This window comes from Hyla sarda, chromosome 1 (genome assembly GCF_029499605.1).
Source record: "Hyla sarda isolate aHylSar1 chromosome 1, aHylSar1.hap1, whole genome shotgun sequence".
NCBI classification, from domain to species: Eukaryota; Metazoa; Chordata; class Amphibia; order Anura; family Hylidae; genus Hyla; species Hyla sarda.
The window spans coordinates 577236874-577255233 of record NC_079189.1 but is presented as its reverse complement, the minus strand read 5'-3'; the positions used below and the strand labels follow the sequence as shown (position 1 = coordinate 577255233).

The 18360-nt window shown below is 41.1% G+C and overlaps 1 protein-coding gene across 1 annotated transcript in view; it reads right to left on the bottom strand.

The window, feature by feature from the left end:
- LOC130294606 (phospholipid-transporting ATPase IC-like) overlaps positions 1 to 18360 on the bottom strand; it is a 92686-nt gene that overhangs the window by 30788 nt on the left and 43538 nt on the right. The window contains exons 5-13 of the mRNA XM_056544720.1: positions 17452 to 17550; positions 13241 to 13302; positions 11627 to 11699; positions 9741 to 9811; positions 8233 to 8315; positions 5769 to 5927; positions 4084 to 4172; positions 3803 to 3999; positions 1196 to 1404 (exon numbers count right to left, since the gene is read on the bottom strand). Of these exons, the coding sequence (XP_056400695.1) occupies positions 1196 to 1404; positions 3803 to 3999; positions 4084 to 4172; positions 5769 to 5927; positions 8233 to 8315; positions 9741 to 9811; positions 11627 to 11699; positions 13241 to 13302; positions 17452 to 17550 (1042 nt within the window). The remainder of the gene's footprint in view (positions 1 to 1195; positions 1405 to 3802; positions 4000 to 4083; positions 4173 to 5768; positions 5928 to 8232; positions 8316 to 9740; positions 9812 to 11626; positions 11700 to 13240; positions 13303 to 17451; positions 17551 to 18360) is intronic.

The window sequence follows — 18360 nt, the reverse complement described above, 5'->3', positions numbered from 1 at the left end:
GAAGAAAAATGTACATTTTATGAAAGGAGCGGAAACTCACTGTCTTCATTTTTGTTGTGTACGAGAGACACGTTTTGGGCATAGGAAGAAGCCAGCAACAGGGGACTCCTCTTAGGCAGCGAATTCCGCAAGCGCAAATTCTGCGTGAATAGACCCTTAAGATGAGTGCTAAGCTTTCCTGTGGAGTCTTATAAACCATGCAGTGCTGCAGTGGAAAAATGTAATATCCAAAGTATCTCTCCTCCAGAAGAAGATGGCGGTGGCCAATAGATAGCACCAGAGAACAAGCTGTCTGTTTTCTCAAGGAGAGTTACAGTGCACAAAAGAATAGATGCTGAAGCTTCAAGGAGAGACTAGCTGGCTATAACTCTCTCCTTTAGTTCATACAGGTAAGAAGGGGCGCTAAATAGAATAACCTTCTCCAAAACCTCAGATGTGGGATAGCATATAACATCTATATCCTAAAAGTTATCCCTTTGCTTAATTTTTTATGAAAAGCAGCTCAATCCCACCATATTTTCAGGTAGTTGAAAAGGTGATGTGATTGAGCTGCTTTGCATATTCCCTTTTCCCAGAATGGCCAGTGGAGTGTTTATGGCCTTTAAAGGGGTACTCCTGTGGAAAACAATTATTATTATTATATTTTTTTTTCAAATCAACTGGTGCCAGAAAGTTAAACAGATTTGTAAATGACTTCTATTAAAAAATCTCAATCTTTCCAGTACTTATTAGCTGATGTATGCTCCGGAGGAAGTTGAATTATTTTTTGTTGTTCTTTTCTGTCTGACCACAGTGCTCTCTGCTGACACCTCTGTCCATGTCAGGAACTATCCAATGTAGAAGAAAAACCCCATAGCAAACCTCTCCAGCTCCAGACAGTTCCTGACATGGACAGAGGTGTCAGCAGAGAGCACTGTGGTCAGACTGAAAAGAACAACAACAAATAAATAAACTTCCTCTGTAGTATACATCAGCTGATAAATACTGGAAGGATTGAGATTTTTTAATAGAAGTAATTTACTGTTTAACTTTCTGGAACCAGTTGATTTGAAGAAAAAAGAAAAAAAAAAATGTTTTCCACCGGAGCACCCCATTAAAGCTCCACACACAAGTAACGATGATCTCCTCAAGGAGAACTCTTACCCCCTTTACGCAAATGTTCTGAATAGTGTGGTGATCCCTATTCTCTATTTACCGTAAACGTTCCCAGTAATAGAGCACTTCTTGAATGTCATGATGTTTTGAGTCAATGTCCCAGTCTTGTCAGTGAATATGTACTCGATCTGACCCAGCTGTTCGTTCAGTGAAGTGGTCCTGGCCTTGGCGGCTGTGTCCTTCTTTGGGTAGTACATGTGTAAATCCCAGTCGATAAAAAAACTTTGGCCCAAACGAATCATTTCAACACTGAAAAAAAAATAAATCATGTGGCTACATCAAAACTTTTTTCTGAGTTGCCAAAGAGTTTAATTAATATGATACTTTTTTTTTGCTTTATGTAAAAAACAAAGCCTAACCTATCCGCGTCTTGTGTGTGGTAGTGCTTTTTAGTCCCTTTCACTTCAAAGGAGCTGAAATGCAATACCAGACACAACCCATGGACAGGTGTGGTGCTGCTATTGTCAGAAAGCAACCACGTTTGTATATTCCTATACACTCCACTTAATATTAATGTAAAAATCGAGGTTAGGACTTAAAATAAATTATAAGTCAATATGAATATGTGGTAGCCCAGTACGGGATGGTGTGTACCCGTACTTCTCCTGCCATGTCAGGCAGAGTCTCTCCATGTCCCCAGGGCCCCTTTTATGTGTTATCCCCATGTACATAAGTTGTATAATAAAATGTACTGTTTCTTTAATAGCTGTTACCATGTGATTGTTACCCAGGAGGCACTAGTGACCAGGTGACCCCCCCCCCCAAGTGACCTATGGGCTCCTTGCACAGCCCCCCTATAAAACCAGGGGTGGAGCTACAATCTCTCTCTTAGCTCATTGCTATTCCTGCTGAGGTCCAGTGCAGTCGCCGCAGTGTCTGTGTCCAGAGCATTGGAGGCCTCAAGCCTAAAGTCTACAGCAACAAGTCAGCTCAAGTCAGCTCAAAGTCATCTTCATGTCAATTGTCAAGTCAGTCTAGTCAAGTCTTCTATATAGTCAACGTGGCCTGCACTAAAGTGTCTCTTCATACTGCAAGTCCCAGAAAGCCTGCGAGGTCCCCCTGTGTCACTGGTCACCTCCTTGGGATATTGGCTGTACTGCAAAGACTGTATCACTGTCTTGGCATCGGTGTCTTCATTGCCCCTGTGCCTAGCCCAGGACGAGTGGTATTACCTTTGGGTGGTTAAGGCTAGACTACGCACTGGCATCACGACAAGAAGGGGTTAATAACATCTGCTCCTAGGGTTATAACAGCTACCCTGAATTGCACCCAGCTGACACCACAAATATAAGTAACTCTTGCTATTTCTGGACTTCAGTGTGGGCTGCTTTTAAATGGGCACTGTCAGATTCATATACTTGTGATATGTTGTACATCTTGGCAAAACATAAACTTTTCTAATATACTTTATATGAAAATGTTATTTCCTTTTTATAGAAATCACGGCTTATAAAATCATGGCTTTGTCCAAGTTGAAGCACAGGCATGGACAAAGTCCAGTAAGTGAGGGTGGGCTAGCAATCCTCTGTGCTCTCTCCTGTCTGTTAGGACTCCTCTGTGCTCTCTCCTGTCTGATAGTACTCCTCTATGCTCCCTCCTGTCTGATAGCACTCCTCTATGCTCTCTCCTCTCTGATAGTACTCCTCTGTGCTCTCCCCTGTCTGATAGCACTCCTCTATGCTCTCTCCTGTCAGATAGTACTCCTCTGTGCTCTCTCCTGTCTGATAGCACTCCTCTGTGCTCTCTCCTGTCTGATAGCACTCCTCTGTGTTCTCTCCTGTCTGATAATACTCCTCTGTGCTCTCTCATGTCTGATAGCACTCCTCTGTGCCCTCTCCTGTCTGATAGCACTCCTCTGTGCTCTCTCCTGTCTGATAGCACTCCTCTGTGCTCTCTCCTGTCTGATAGTACTCCTCTGTGCTATCTCCTGTCTGATAATACTCCTCTGTGCTCTCTCCTGTCTGATAGCACTCCTCTGTGCTCTCTCCTGTCAGATAGTACTCCTCTGTGCTCTCTCCTGTCTGATGGCACTCCTCTGTGTTCTCTCCTGTCTGATAGCACTCCCCTGTGCTCTCTCCTGTCAGATAGGAGAGAGCACAGAGGAGTACTATCTGACAGGGGAGAGCACAGGGGAGTGCTATCAGACAGGAGAGACCACAGAGAAGTATTATCAGACAGGAGAGAGCACAGAGGAGTGCTATCAGACAGAAGAGAGCACAGAGGAGTATTATCAGATAGGAGAGAGCACAGAGGAGTACTATCTGATAATACTCCTCTGTGCTCTCTTCTGTCTGATAGCACTCCTCTGTGCTCTCTCCTGTCTGATAATACTTCTCTGTGGTCTCTCCTGTCTGATAGCACTCCTCTGTGCTCTCTCCTGTCTGATAGCACTCCTCTGTGCTCTCTCCTGTCTGATAGCACTCCTCTGTGCTCTTTCCTGTCTGATAGCACTCCTCTGTGCTCTCTCCTGTCAGATAGTACTCCTCTGTGCTCTCTCCTGTCTGATAGCACTCCTCTGTGCTCTCGCCTGTCTGATAGGACTTCTTCAGAGCTTTACCCTGCACAATGGCCCATCTTGTTCTTGTGGTCTATATGTAAATTTGGGTTAATAGCAATCCTATACTAATATGGTAGATATGTGCTGTACCTTACATAAAGGGATATTGGTACCATTGTGTTGAGAACAATAATATATCCCCAAAAGCCAAGAAATCCACGGTAGTTTGGTGCATAGTCTTTCCCGTCATACAGATACCAGGAGCTGTTTCCACTGTTTACGTTGCTCTCCCAAAATGTCTGACCGATTGCTAAACCTGCTGAGCACAGGAGAAGCAAAACAAATATCTGCAAGACACAAATACAGAGTCTATAAAAAGAGAAAATTCTGGATTACTAGGATAAGCCTTCAGGATTACAGGGAAACTTTACCATGTACACCATGCCGTTCATGAGGTGATCAATTTTTGTTCTTTTTAGAGTTGTTTTTCCACTGTTTCTCATAATTTTACTGTCCGCACCTAGGAGATACCATAACACATCAAAAACGCATAAAAAAGAAAAAAAAACATTCTGCTTGTTCCAGATCAATAAAGCTAATTTAAAAAAATAGGTACAAATGAAAGTTTAAATATCTCGTGTTCTGATCCAGTCAATGGAAGATGTTGAGTGATCAGTAGGGGGTCACAGACTCCTGATGATGACATTTTCTGGTGAAGCTTCCATTTAAAGGAGATATATGCTCAGTTTTGCAGAAATAGGGACAACAATGAATAACCAGTTAATTCCCCTTATACATTAGGATAGTGTTTCCCAAGCACGTTCCTCAAGTTCTCCCAACAGGTCAAGTTTTCTGGATTTCCTTAGTCTTTCACATGTGATATAAATAATTTTGGTCAGTGTATCAGGCCTCACCACAGTTATATCACCGGTAAATACTGAGGGAATCCTGAAAACATGACCTGTTGGGGGTACTTTAGGGACCGCGCTTGGGAAACATTGTATTAGGTAAAAGTTGGCAGAACCTATTAATTGCAGAAGAACCAGCAAACTGTCTGATATGGTTGGGGGCCTCCTGATTCCCCCCCGACAGATAAATTTGGGGAGAAAGGATCAGGCATATTAAATTGAAACTGCCTGATCCTATTGTTACAATCCCTCCTCTATCCATTGTTTCAGCCGAGCTGAACATTCATCTGTAGGTAGAAAAGGAAGAGATAGCTGTGGGCCGAAGAAATGTTTGAGCACCTTTGGAGGATTGGAATGCCCTTTATTGATCCTTACAGTAATTATATAGAAGGTCACCTTTGCTGGACATAGACATGAGATAGTTGTTGACCGATCCAACCATTTTTCAGAATTCGGAGCATGTGCCAACACAAACATTATGGCCCTGATTTACTACTGTAAACCCGACCTTTTTTTTCGGGTTGTGCGCCAGATTCTGTCTGCGTTAGAATATGCACCAGAATTTGTGCCAGAATTGAAAAAAACCTGACCAACTCTCCATCTTAATGAGAAAACCAGAAAAAGGGGTATGAACATTTGGAAAAGGGGGCATGGTAACCAAAAAAAAGGGCGTGTCCTTGATATTTTTGAAAAATCCCAAAATATTTACTACAGTTTCCACAGAAATGTGGTGGATTTGAGCTGAGCATGTGTAAAAAAAATAAAAATAAATAAATAAATAAACGTAGAGAAAAGTGCAAAATGTAGGGTAAATGTCAGGAAAAAACCTCCACAAAGAAAACAACCCGACACTCTGATTCACGGCCTATATCTATGGTTAGGTTATATGACTCCAGAAAATGGCATCTGTTTATCCTCTTTTAATAAAAGTTAATCAAATTTGGTCATGGTTATTGACCCTAGGAAATAATGTTGGATATCTATAGTACCTATTCTTTTGGCAGGTCAGTAGTAGAATGTGCCTGTCCTTTACATACACATCCATTATACACACCAGACATCCCCCCACCCTCATCACCCTCATAAAAGTCAATGAGCCTTGAGATGGGATGATTTCTAGTTGTTGTTTACATTACACAAAGCATAAGACCACCGGTACTGCACACTAGATTATACGGTACATACAATCAGGTGAATGTGAAAATTACCTGCGAATATGACTAGGCCATGACAGTACTGGGTATTTCGGATTTTACAGCCACGGAGTAATATTTTATCATTATCAAGCCCGCAAGTTGCTCCTCTCCAGAATAATGTGCCCACAAACTTATCCAAGCGGTTATTCGGCTCCTCACATTCCACCAGTCCTGAAAAAAAGTTAAATGCAGAGCTTGGATCCACAACGTATTTTAAGCCCTGTAACACACCCAAAAGGACCCTTTTAATACAAATGAATGTAAACCTCACCCCTTGTGTGTTTAAATCATGAGACAGCCCCATGAAGATCATGATTGTAGGCAAGATCCAGCTATTGGGACATTAAACCTCTGACATTTCCTAACAGCAAGAGCTATAGGATGGAGACCACTTGTTTAAAATATTTATTCTACTAGTTTAGGATATGTAGATGTCCCTATATATACTTAAATGGTTGTCACCCAGTTAGGAAGTCAAGAGACTGCTACGCAACAGTCAGTACCATCATGGAGAAATCACGACTCATGTGCCTAATGGTGTGAAATTATCTTATAAGACTGTATTCACACTTGTGTTGAGTTTTCTGTTGTTCTGCTCTGGTATTTAAGTGCAACAACAACATAAAAATTACGCCAGCAGATCCATTACACACTGGACATAAGCTTCACCCGATGGACCCCATTGACTTTATTGGGTTCTGTTGAGTTTCCTGCATGGTGTCTTCTATTTAACTGGACAAAATAGGGATATTTTCTTAAAAATGTTAATAAAACTGGTGTCACAGGCATCTGATGAAACCTTCAACACAGGAGTGAACCCAGCCTAAAAAGGACGTCACTCCGATGTTATTATAGATAGTCCAGTATAAAAAAAAATGTATCCCCTGATCACCCGCCCAGTGCCCCCGGCTCTCTGTATAAATGACGTGTGTTGTCCACAAAGCAACGCTGTGGCCGACATGCTCCCTCTATCTCTATGGGAGAGCCAGAGAAACATGAACGCTGTGTGGTCGCCCAGTACGGGATGGTGTGTCCCCGAACTTCTCCTGCCCTGTCAGGCAGAGTCTCTCCATGTCCCCAGGGCCCCCTTTATGTGCTATCCCCTATGTACATAAGTTGTATAATAAAATGTATTATTTCTTTAATAGCTGTTACCATGTGATTGTTACCCAGGAGGCACTAGTGACCAGGTGACCCCCCCCCCCCCCCCAAGTGAACTATGGGCTCCTTGCACAGCACCCTCTAAAACCAGGGGTGGGGCTGAAATCACCCTCATGGAGCTCTTAGCTCTCTTCCAGCATTCTTGCTCCTGCTGAGGTCATGTGCATTCGTCTCAGAGTGTGTCCAGAGCATTGGAGGCCTCAAGCCTAAAGTCTACAGCCACAAGCCAGCTCAAGTAAGCTCAAAGTCATCTTCATGTCAGTCATCTGTCAAGTCAATTGTCTAGTCATCGTGGCCTGCACTAAAGTGTTTCAACCTACTGAAAGTCCCAGCAAGCCTGCGAGGTCCCCCTGTGTCACTGGTCACCTCCTTGGGATATTGGCTATACTGCATAGACTGTGCCATCTGTCTACCCTCAGTAAAGATACGATTTGTCCGTAACGTGGTGTTGGTGTCTTCATTGCCCCCATGCCTAGCCCAGAACCAATGGCGGGTGGTTAAGACTAACTCAATAACTAAACCCCAAGGCCGAAGCCCGGGGTGTAAACCCCTATTGCTTACCCCTTAAAAGTTAACTTTTATTAATATTGGTTTAAAAGTAATTCCCACAACAAAAACGATTAAAACTGACAACCATGTGATCCAAATATATCAGTGGGTGCATCTATAGGATCAATGTCCTCTCAGGTACTAGGTAGCCCTGCAGTGGCTGCCTGTTCAGGGGATCACTCTGGTGTCGCTTAAAAAATACACACAATTGTGTGTATTTTTTAAGCGACACCAGAGTGATCCCCTGAACAGGCAGCCACTGCAGGGCTACCTAGTACCTGAGAGGACATTGATCCTATAGATGCACCCACTGATATATTTGGATCACATGGTTGTCAGTTTTAATCGTTTTGTTGTGGGAATTACTTTTTAACCAATATTAATAAAAGTTAACTTTTAAGGGGTAAGCAATAGGGGTTTACACCCCGGGCTTCGGCCTTGGGCTTTAGTTATTGAGTCTGATTTTGGCCCCTTACTACCCTAGGGTAGTTTTTTCCATATAGTGGTTAAGACTAAACCACGCCCTGGCGTCACGACAAGAAGGGGTTAATAACATCTACCCCCAGGGTTACAACATCTGCCCTGCATTGCACCCCCCGCACACCACACTCTATCTCAAGCTCTCCCATAGAGATGCATCATACGTGTATCGGCCACAGCGTGGTACCGTGGTCGACAAATGTCATTAATGAGGAGAGTGGGATAGGGGATAACCTTTTGGATACTGTATAACTCCTTTAAGTCTACAACATAATGACAACCTCACCATCGAATTCTGCAAGTTCACACTCTTTTTGAAGAAATTTGTCTGTTACTTCAAGAGACATTTTAAACTTCAAGTTTGTTTCACTGAAGAAAAAAAAAGAAAAGGAAATGTCTTAAGTTTATTCCACAATTCATTATAGTTTAAATGCATGTTCACACTTTTAACTTGATAGATATATAATCTATATTTATATTTAAATGTCTGTGTGTATGTACATAGATGTATGTTAAAGCAAAACTTTCAAATGGCTGGAGATATTTGGATGAAACTTGGTACAAAAAATATAGTAGAGTTTAAAGGGGTAGTCCAGTGCTCCAGCGTTCTGAACATTTTGGAGCTGGAGGCCGTGAACGCGAAGTCACGGCCACGCCCCCTTGTGACATCACGTCATGCCCCCTCCATTCATGTCAGCCGCGGTGTGACATCATGAGGGGGAGTGGGCGTCATGTCACAACCACAGGAAAACCAGCGTTTGTTTGGAAATGCCGGGTAATGCGGGAGATCACGGGAGGCCCCAGCAGCCGGACGCCCACAATCAGACATCTTATCCCCTATGGATATGGGTAAGATGTCTAACAACATAGTACCGCTTTAAAGTGGTACTCCACTTGCCAGTGCTTGGAACATTTAGTTCTGGACACCAGGAGCAGGCTTCGGTGGTTGTCATGCCCCCTCTTGACATCACACCCCGCCCCTCATGACGTCACATCCCCTCCCATAGACTTGGCGTGGCGACCCCCGAAGCCTGCTCGTGGCGTTCGGAACTAAATGTTCTGAATGCTGGGGAGTGGAGTACCCCTTTAATGGAGTACTACGCAATATCCTATAGATAGGGGATAAGTGTCAGATTGCAAGGGGTCCGACCACTGTGACCCCCCTGAATCTCCTGTACAAGGCCCCGGCTCTCCTCATGAATGGGGCGTGTCGACCCCCCACACGACAGTTGCAGGGTCCTAGATTGGGCAGCTATGAATATAAGATTGTCATCCCGAAATCCTGCTGGAGAGCCGCTCATCCAGGACAGAGAACTCTGGGTTAAAAATTATTTATAAGATTCCATGATTCCATTAAAGGAGGCTCTCAATTATCTTTCTTAAAGCCCAGACACCACTCATAGCATTGGGTCCACCAAAACTAAGTGTATAGCTGAACCAAAATCTTATTGGATACATCGCAATTCTCTTTTCTCGTTTACATTATTTCTGTGTTGTATTGTTATTTGTTTGCAAAAATCCAATAACATAAAAAAAAAAATGAATTTAATACATAGCAGTGGGCCTAGTCTGCCACCATTCCGTGTCTGAAGAGGATGAGGAGTTAGGGAACTCAAAACCTTTTCACACCCATTTGGTTAGAGGACCAGGATGTGGATCTAATGGAAGAAGCAGAATCCACCTCTAGGATGCCTAGGGCCTAGATGATATCCTAATAAAAGTCATCAGGGCAGAATGTAGGATCTTGTTTCAATCTAAGGAAGACCGGATTAGGAAATCTGTGAGGCTTCTTACCCATCGAGCTCTGCTGTTTCCACATAGCACAAACTGTTGGGTTCAGAACTTGAGAGCAGCAGCACATCCGCCTATAGAAAGTAAGGACAGAAAACATGTCAGATAAAGGCCAAGTAATTATGGGGAATGTAAATTCATTACTAAATAGCTGGTCTACAGATTGCTGTTCTAGAATGGTAAGATTCTTGTACATAGAGGGCTGTATTATAGTAGTTTTATTTTTTGTATAGGAGGCAGTATCATGTTTGTTATATTATTGGACAGAGGGGACAGTAGTTACATTGGGTAAGTATTACAGTATTATATTATAGTTATATTCTTATACATATGAGGCAGTATTATAGCAGTTATATTCTTGTATATAGGGGCAGTATTATAGTAGTTATATTCTTGTATATAGGGGCAGTATTATAGTAGTTATATTCTTGTACATAAGAGGCAGTATTATAGTAGTTATATTCTTGTATATAGGAGGCAGTATTATAGTAGTTATATTCTTGTATATAGGGGCAGTATTATAGTAGTTATATTCTTGTATATAGGGGGCAGTATTATAGTAGTTATATTCTTGTACATAGGAACAGTATTATAGTAGTTATATTCTTGTACATAGGAACAGTATTATAGCAGTTATATTCTTGTACATAGGAGGCAGTATTATAGTAGTTATATTCTTGTATATAGGGGCAGTATTATAGTAGTTATATTCTTGTATATAGGGGCAGTATTATAGTAGTTATATTCTTGTACATAAGAGGCAGTATTATAGTAGTTATATTCTTGTATATAGGAGGCAGTATTATAGTAGTTATATTCTTGTATATAGGAGGCAGTATTATAGTAGTTATATTCTTGTATATAGGGGCAGTATTATAGTAGTTATATTCTTGTATATAGGGGGCAGGATTATAGTAGTTATATTCTTTTATATAGGGGGCAGTATTATAGTAGTTATATTCTTGTACAGAGGAGCAGTATTATAGTAGTTATATTCTTGTACATAGGAACAGTATTATAGCAGTTATATTCTTGTACATAGGAGGCAGTATTATAGTTGTTATATTATTGTACATAGGAGACAGTAGCTACATTGGGATAAGTATTAAAGTAGTTATATACTTGTACATAGGGAACAGTATTATAGTAGTTATATTCTTGTACATATTGGCAGAATTATAGTAGTTCTATTCTTGTATATAGGGACAGTATTATAGTAATTATATTCTTGTACATAGGGGGCAGTATTATAGTAGTTATATTCTTGTACATATTGGCAGAATTATAGTAGTTCTATTCTTGTATATAGGGGGCAGTATTATAGTACTTATATTCTTGTATATAGGAGCAGTATTATAGTAGTTATATTCTTGTACATAGGAGGCAGTAATATAGTATTTATATTCTTGTACATAGGAGGCAGTATTATAGTAGTTATATTCTTGTACGTGGGAGCAGTATTCTAGTCTTTATATTCCTGTACATAGGAGCAGTATTATAGTAGTTATATTCTTGTACATAGGAACAGTATTATAGTAGTTATATTCTTGTACGTGGGAGCAGTATTCTAGTCTTTATATTCCTGTACATAGGAGGCTGTATTATAGTATTTATATTCTTGTACATAGGAGGCAGTAATATAGTAGTTATATTCTTGTACATAGGAGGCAGTATTATAGTAGTTATATTCTTGTACATATGAGGCTGTATTATAGTAGTTATATTCTTGTACATAAGGGACAGTATTATGGTAGTTATATTCTTTTACATAGGGGGGCAGCATTATAGTAGTTATATTCTCCTACATAGGGGTAGTATTATAGTTATTATTTTTTTGTATATAGGAAGTAGTAAGATAGTTGCTCTGATCTGTAATGTGTTCTACTCACCGGAATAAACTCATCTTTTTTCATCCGTACAACGTCTCCAACACAAATATCCTTCCATTTGGTTTTTTTAAAGCTTGAAAAAGAAAATGAAGGCTTAGGTGCTTACATGAAATCAGAAAATAATTTCCATGCAGCATACCTACTATAGATCTGTGTTTTTATGGCTGGAATGCAAGGCGTTAATATTTACCCCCAGATTTTATAAGAGAATGTCCAATTCATTTTTAGTCTGCTGGAGACTAGACAGGCAGTGACATACATGGAATACGGCCAACACCAATGGTCCCATTGGGTTATGGGTTCAATAGTAAATTTTCCAATCCCCTTCTGGGAGGAGATCCTCCCTTCCGGGGAGCAATACCCTGTCTGTAACCCAATTAAAATATAACTTTTATTCTTGTTACTTAAAAGGTCTAACTGTGATTGTGAAAACTTATATATATTTAAAATTGTCAGGAAAGACAGTGTGTCTTCTTGTATATGCCCACTTGGTGGTGCTATAGTAGGCAGCTCTCTGAAGAAGTTAGTTTTTTAACGAAACGTTAGAGCAAAGCATTAAGATTTTAGACAGGAAGACAGTGCGTATTAAGGGTGCAGAGTTACTGTGTGTCAGCAGAGTGATACACTCACTACACACAGCGAGAAACAAGATAACTCCTACACCAGTACTATAGCACCACCAAGTGGGCATATACAAGAAGACACACTGTCTTTCCTGACAATTTTAAATATATATAAGTTTTCACAATCACAGTTAGACCTTTTAAGTAACAAGAATAAAAGTTATATTTTAATTGGGTTACAGACAGGGTATTGCTCCCCGGAAGGGAGGATCTCCTCCCAGAAGGGGATTGGAAAATATACATGGAATACGGGACACTGCACAACAAAGATCAGAACGGGTGTCCAGGTTTTACCATCCAGGACAGAATGTTCCCCTCTCCATATCTCAATTATAATGTTTAACCAACCCAGGTGCCATGGCTTCTTCATATATCTGATCAGTGGGGGTGCAAGGCGTAAGATCCCTGCCAATCTAGTATCCATAGCCTATCCTGAGGATAAGCTATCATTTTTAAATTTGGCATTTTACAATACAAATACACGGCAAACAGTACAAGGCACAATATGACAATGAAAAAGTACTTGGTGCACTATAGGATATCTTTGCAGAGTAAAAAGAAATTAAAATAAAACTTATTGTAGATAAGATACTGAAAGGTTAAATTGGAATATAGATTGTGAGTAGAATTTATAGTGCACATTGCTGAATCTAAATATACCGCATTAGGCAGCAATTCTTCTTGTCCAGAAAAATATTTCTGCTTTCCAATACCTCCAATTCCACCACTTTGCCAGGGAATTCAAGCACTTGGGGAACAATTGGAAACCAGAACTTTTTTCCCCAAACAGAACAAATTCCCCACCAATGCTTGAGATCCGGATTTGGTGATTCCTACGGTAAATTTGCTGCTCACGAGCTGTAAACCCCAACAAGCACAGAGGCCAATATTAGGGATGACAGTCCCTGTACAGATCTGTGGAATATGTTGGTGCTTTATGAATCAGCAAAGTAAATGTATTAAAAAAAACAATAGGAATGCAGATTTTTACCTTCTGTCTTTTATAACTTCACATACTCGGTTATTTATCTCTTTGTCCATCTTGTGACGAGACTAGAAAGACAAAATTATAAACATTATGGTTCATGGTGGTCAGATAATAATTTTTTGCAATATGTATGCAGTATGTCCACCCTTATTAGTAAACCTACCTATTTTAATCCAAATTTATTATTACAAAAATTATTAGATTTTTGTATGTTTGCCCAAGAAATGATCAGTCCATAAGGTGTCTTTTATACAGGTAACAAGCTTCAACATGGTGCTAGCATAGGATATCTGCAAATCCATTCATACCATTTCCATGCCCCAGTTCTCCAGTAAGAGCCATTATTGAGAAAAAAAAAACAGTCAGTTCAGCCATGATCCAAGATCCAGCACAAGTCCTACTGCGCACAAGTGAATATGTTTACTTCAATTGGGAGAGGGAGAGAAGTTGATGTGAAACCAAGGTATTAGACATGTTGCAATCCAACAGGCCCTCGATAACATTGGGATCCACCAAAAATAATCTACTGTGTAAATAACTATTGGCACAGCATAAAATGTAGTTACTATAAATTCAAGGATCATGACAGGATGTCAGAAAAAAAAAACATTGCTGCTAATCCCTATAGCATTTTATTATACGCAGCTACAGAAGGCTACAGATACATAATATATACAATTATTCATCACTAGTGTGAGTATGAGTCTAACTGGTTTTTGGGGCAGTGCAGAGTAGTGACTCATCTAATGGAAGATTTTGACTTCTAAGCAGATGACAGCACCAGTACGTGTAGGTGGATCATACCTGTGGCAAATAAAAGAGTAGTGGCCCATGGCAACCAGTCAGGTTGCAGCTTTCATCCTCTAAAGGCCCTGTGAAAGATTAGTGGTAGTATCTGGTTGTTTGTTGTGGAGGCATGAACAATGGGGAGAGTTCCTATTACATCTATGGGATCGGGACCTTGACCCTCATTTGTCGTCACATAAAAGACAGCCCACATGAGTGTAATCCATTTCTTTGTTCTTTTCAGTCATTTGAGTAGAACCACAAAAATAAAGGCACCAGCATCAACAATAAAGGCACTAACATCTCTGTTGGATACCATGTATCGAAAGTCTCTCTAACTCTAAAAACCCAACCAGATAAGGAGAGATAGCAGTTTGGTGAGTGGATAAGAGCCTTTTGCTGAATGCACCATCATTTATTTTAAAGGTCAGAGGCCTGTGGCGTACCATAACAAGTACAATTCTATGATGTCCACTAGATGCTGACAGGGGAACTGGGACAGGTAAGTATAGTATAGGTTCACACTTGTGATGGAGACTGTGTTGGGTGACACTTGTACGTTCCTATAAAATACTGGGTGTGACACCAGAAAATAACAAAAAATCCTGAACATAATACTACGACAGACTCCTTTATAGTCAGTGTGGTCTGTTGGGTTTCCGCAATTGTGTCTGTCCATTTAAAAATTCCAGTATAACATCGGACCTGATACATTACATAGCACACAAGGTTCTGGGTGCACCCCTGCAACCATAGGTGATTATAACATATCAAAAAATTCAGTCTCCACGTGACAGTGATGTTATCTCGGGGAGTATTAGCATCAGCCAGGTGCATGTATGGAGGAGAGTCATTCAGCAGTCACCACTGTGTTTAGCACTTTAGCTAGAAAGGATTAGATGGCAGCATTCATACACACCTATTTGTAGTTGGATAACTTCCAGTATTACATATTTCCATAGCTGCATAGCTAGACAGAAATACCAACATGGATTACAACAAAGGTTTAGCTCCATCCTGTCATGCTCCTTGGACCCACAGTAACAACAGTTACGGGCACCTTCACTATGTAAACAGGATCAAACATAATGGACACCATAAGGTTCTGACATGTCGTAAATCCTTGTTGTGATTCTACGCACTACAACAATTTTCAGTTCTCCTGTATTCTGCCTCATGCTTGCCAAAACCACACGTCTATTGTAAGGAGATGGTTCTGCATGCTATCAGTGAATGAGAAATAAGGATTCCATTAACATGCTGAGGACCCGTATATGTGCCCATATACATTAGAATATTTGTGGTGACTTCCCACAAAATCAGCAAGATTAGCCAAAATTCTACTGTGGGATCTCCAGATTGTCCTTTAGTTTCAGATATGGTGGAAAACAAGCCACAGGGAGCCTTCTTTTCTCCTTTGCATTAAAATACAGTGAAACATCTAAAAAAGACCATTTGTTCCACCTTTTATTATGCATTCTTTGAAAAGACCACCCACCCAGAAGAGCACTCTATTTGTGCAATTTTGTTGTAAATATTTTGTTGTAAATATTCAACGTTGATCGAGTATATCATAATAGATGAGGTTAGAGGACATTGTGGTGGCGGGTGTGTGGTGCAGGGCAGATGTTGTTACCCTAGGGGCAGATCGCATTATCCCCTTGTATTCATGACGCCAGGGTGTGGTTTAGCCTATAACCACCCGAAGGTATACCTCTGGATCCTGGGGTAGGCACGGAGGCAATAAAGACTCCAACTCCAAGTTACAGACAACGGTAGCTTTACTGAGGGTAGACAGATGGTACAGTCTATGCAGTACAGCCAGGGCCCAAGGAGGTGACCAGTGACACAGAGACCTTAAGGGCTTGCTGGGACTTGTAGTAGGACTGGACAATTGAATGCAGACCATGCTGACTTGACAGATGACAGGGACTGACTTGACATGACTCATAAAGCTGTGACTTTATCTTACTTGACTTGATGGTGGCTGCAGGACTGGACTTTGAGGTCTCCAACACTCTGGACACACACACTAGGCAACTGCACTGGACCTCAGTTTAGCAGAAGAGCAGAGCTCAAAGAGAGTGAGAATCTCCACCAGGGCTTATATGGGGGAGACTAGTATTGAGCCCATAGGTTACTCTTGGGGTCATCTGGTCACTGGTACCTCCTGGGTCTCACTTAGTTTGATAAATCAGGGCCCATGTCATGAACCATTGAATAGATGAGTAACGGCTGTGCACAGTTTAGCCATGTTCACATGGCTGACATTTTGTGGAATGTCCGCCCAGAAAACACGGGCAGACATTCCACAAATAGCAGAGTGCCAGAAGAATATTTCAGCACTAGAACCATTCGGAAATGCGCTGTCTCCATAGATATCAATGCATTTTTCAGCGGATTCAGCCAAAAGAATGAACACGGTGGAGAAAGTTGTAATTTCCGCTGTGGAAACATCTGCAGCAAAAACTCTGCCGTGTGTATGGTGCAGCAGAATCCCATTGAAAACTCTGCTGCAATGGAATGTATTTTTCCACAGGATCCCGGTCTGAACATGGCCTTTGGCTGTTTTCCTGAAGTCCATTATTGGAGAAGGGCTTGGAAGGCAACATAGTGACCTTAGAGATAATTGTACTGTTATTGGACTCTATTAAACTGTTCATACATGTACCACGTGACCGAGAGTTAGTGGAAAACCGGCACATGGTTTTTCCGTGAATGAGTGTAGTTTTTATTGTGCATCTTGCACTGGTAAAAACACATTGAAACCACATGCTCTGGCTTTAAGGCAACTGACTGCAGCAGGAGCCTCTCCCCCCCCCCCCCCCCCACACTGCTTTGCCTACATAAGACGATTAATAATTTTAAAGGGGTTGTCCAGGCTTAAAACTTGTATATCATACATTTATGTCTATAATCTTGAAAGCAGAGGTGGTTTGACTTTTGGGACCTTCCAATATCTTTCATAGTCTTCTATCAGAATTAAGTGTATGACATACATGTGCACTGCAGCTCCATTCATTCATTAGATAAAAACCTTTGACATGTCAAAAATTTGGATCGGTTGGGGTCTGGGTCTTCACTCCCATGTTCGATGCCACTAAAACAACGCGTTTCTGATGCCCATACTGCTTCATTGGTCATGACTAAGGGTACAGTGTGGACACCAGAAATGTGTCGGTTTTAGTGGGATACTTTTTTCAGGTCATACACTGAAACAGAAATGCATACACGAACACCTAGAGCAGTGTTTCCAAACCAGGGTAGATCCAGCAATTGCAAAATTACAACTCCCTGCATGGCCGGACAGCCAACGGCTGTCCGGGCATGCTGGGAGTTGTAGTTTTGCAACTGCTGGAGGCACCCTGGTTGGGAAACACTGGAATAGAAGCTGATTTGGGGAAAAACAAGATTTTTTTTTTACTTACAATGTCATCTGCCAGGTCTTTGATGGCAGTGATTCCCAGAACAATCACCAGAGGAATGAATGTAGTGTACCAGGAGACTGTGGATATTACAGGGATCAGCTGAAATAAAATTATAACATTACTAAGGCACAGGTTTAGGGATGTTTAGGTGTTGCACTGTAGTATGGCCAAAAACCAAGGCAAATATGTGGCTTAATTTGTCTTGTACTGACCTTTTAGTACATGATAGTTACTATTCCTTGCACATCCATAGTAAAAATACAGAGTTTTCTGGCTGTTGTTCAGAAATAGTCTGCAACTTAAAGGGAATCTGTCAGCTCTATATTGTGCTCTGAGCTCAAGTGTAAAGGAGGTGTTGCCGAGCTGCACCATACAGTTCTCACTCCCTGCCTTCACTGATATACAGGGCTCAGAGCTGAAAGCTAAGCAGGGAGGGGTGGGGGAAGGAGCAGCTCTCCATGCTACAGCTCAGCACCACATCTAGGACTCTTGAGCTCATAAGCAAAACATTATTTTATAACAATTGTCAACAGCCATCAACTAAGAGACAGGTGTCATTTGTTTTATCAGCCATCTGCCTATGTCTGCAGCTCTGAGCATCATATAGAGCTGTCAGTTTCCCTTTACATGGAGTCTTTTAGGAAATGCATATTACCCATGTTATTTTTTAGTGCTGTACTCACTATACTGCTGGTGCAGTCACTGTGTACATAAATTACATAACTTATCCTGTACTGATCCTGAGTTATATCCTGTATTATACTCCAGAGCTGCAATCACTATTCTGCCGGTGCAGTCACTGTGTACATACATTACATTACTTTTCCTATACTGTCCCTGAGTTATACCCTGTATTACATTCCAGAGCTGCACTCACTATTCTCTTGGTGGAGTCACTGTTTACACACA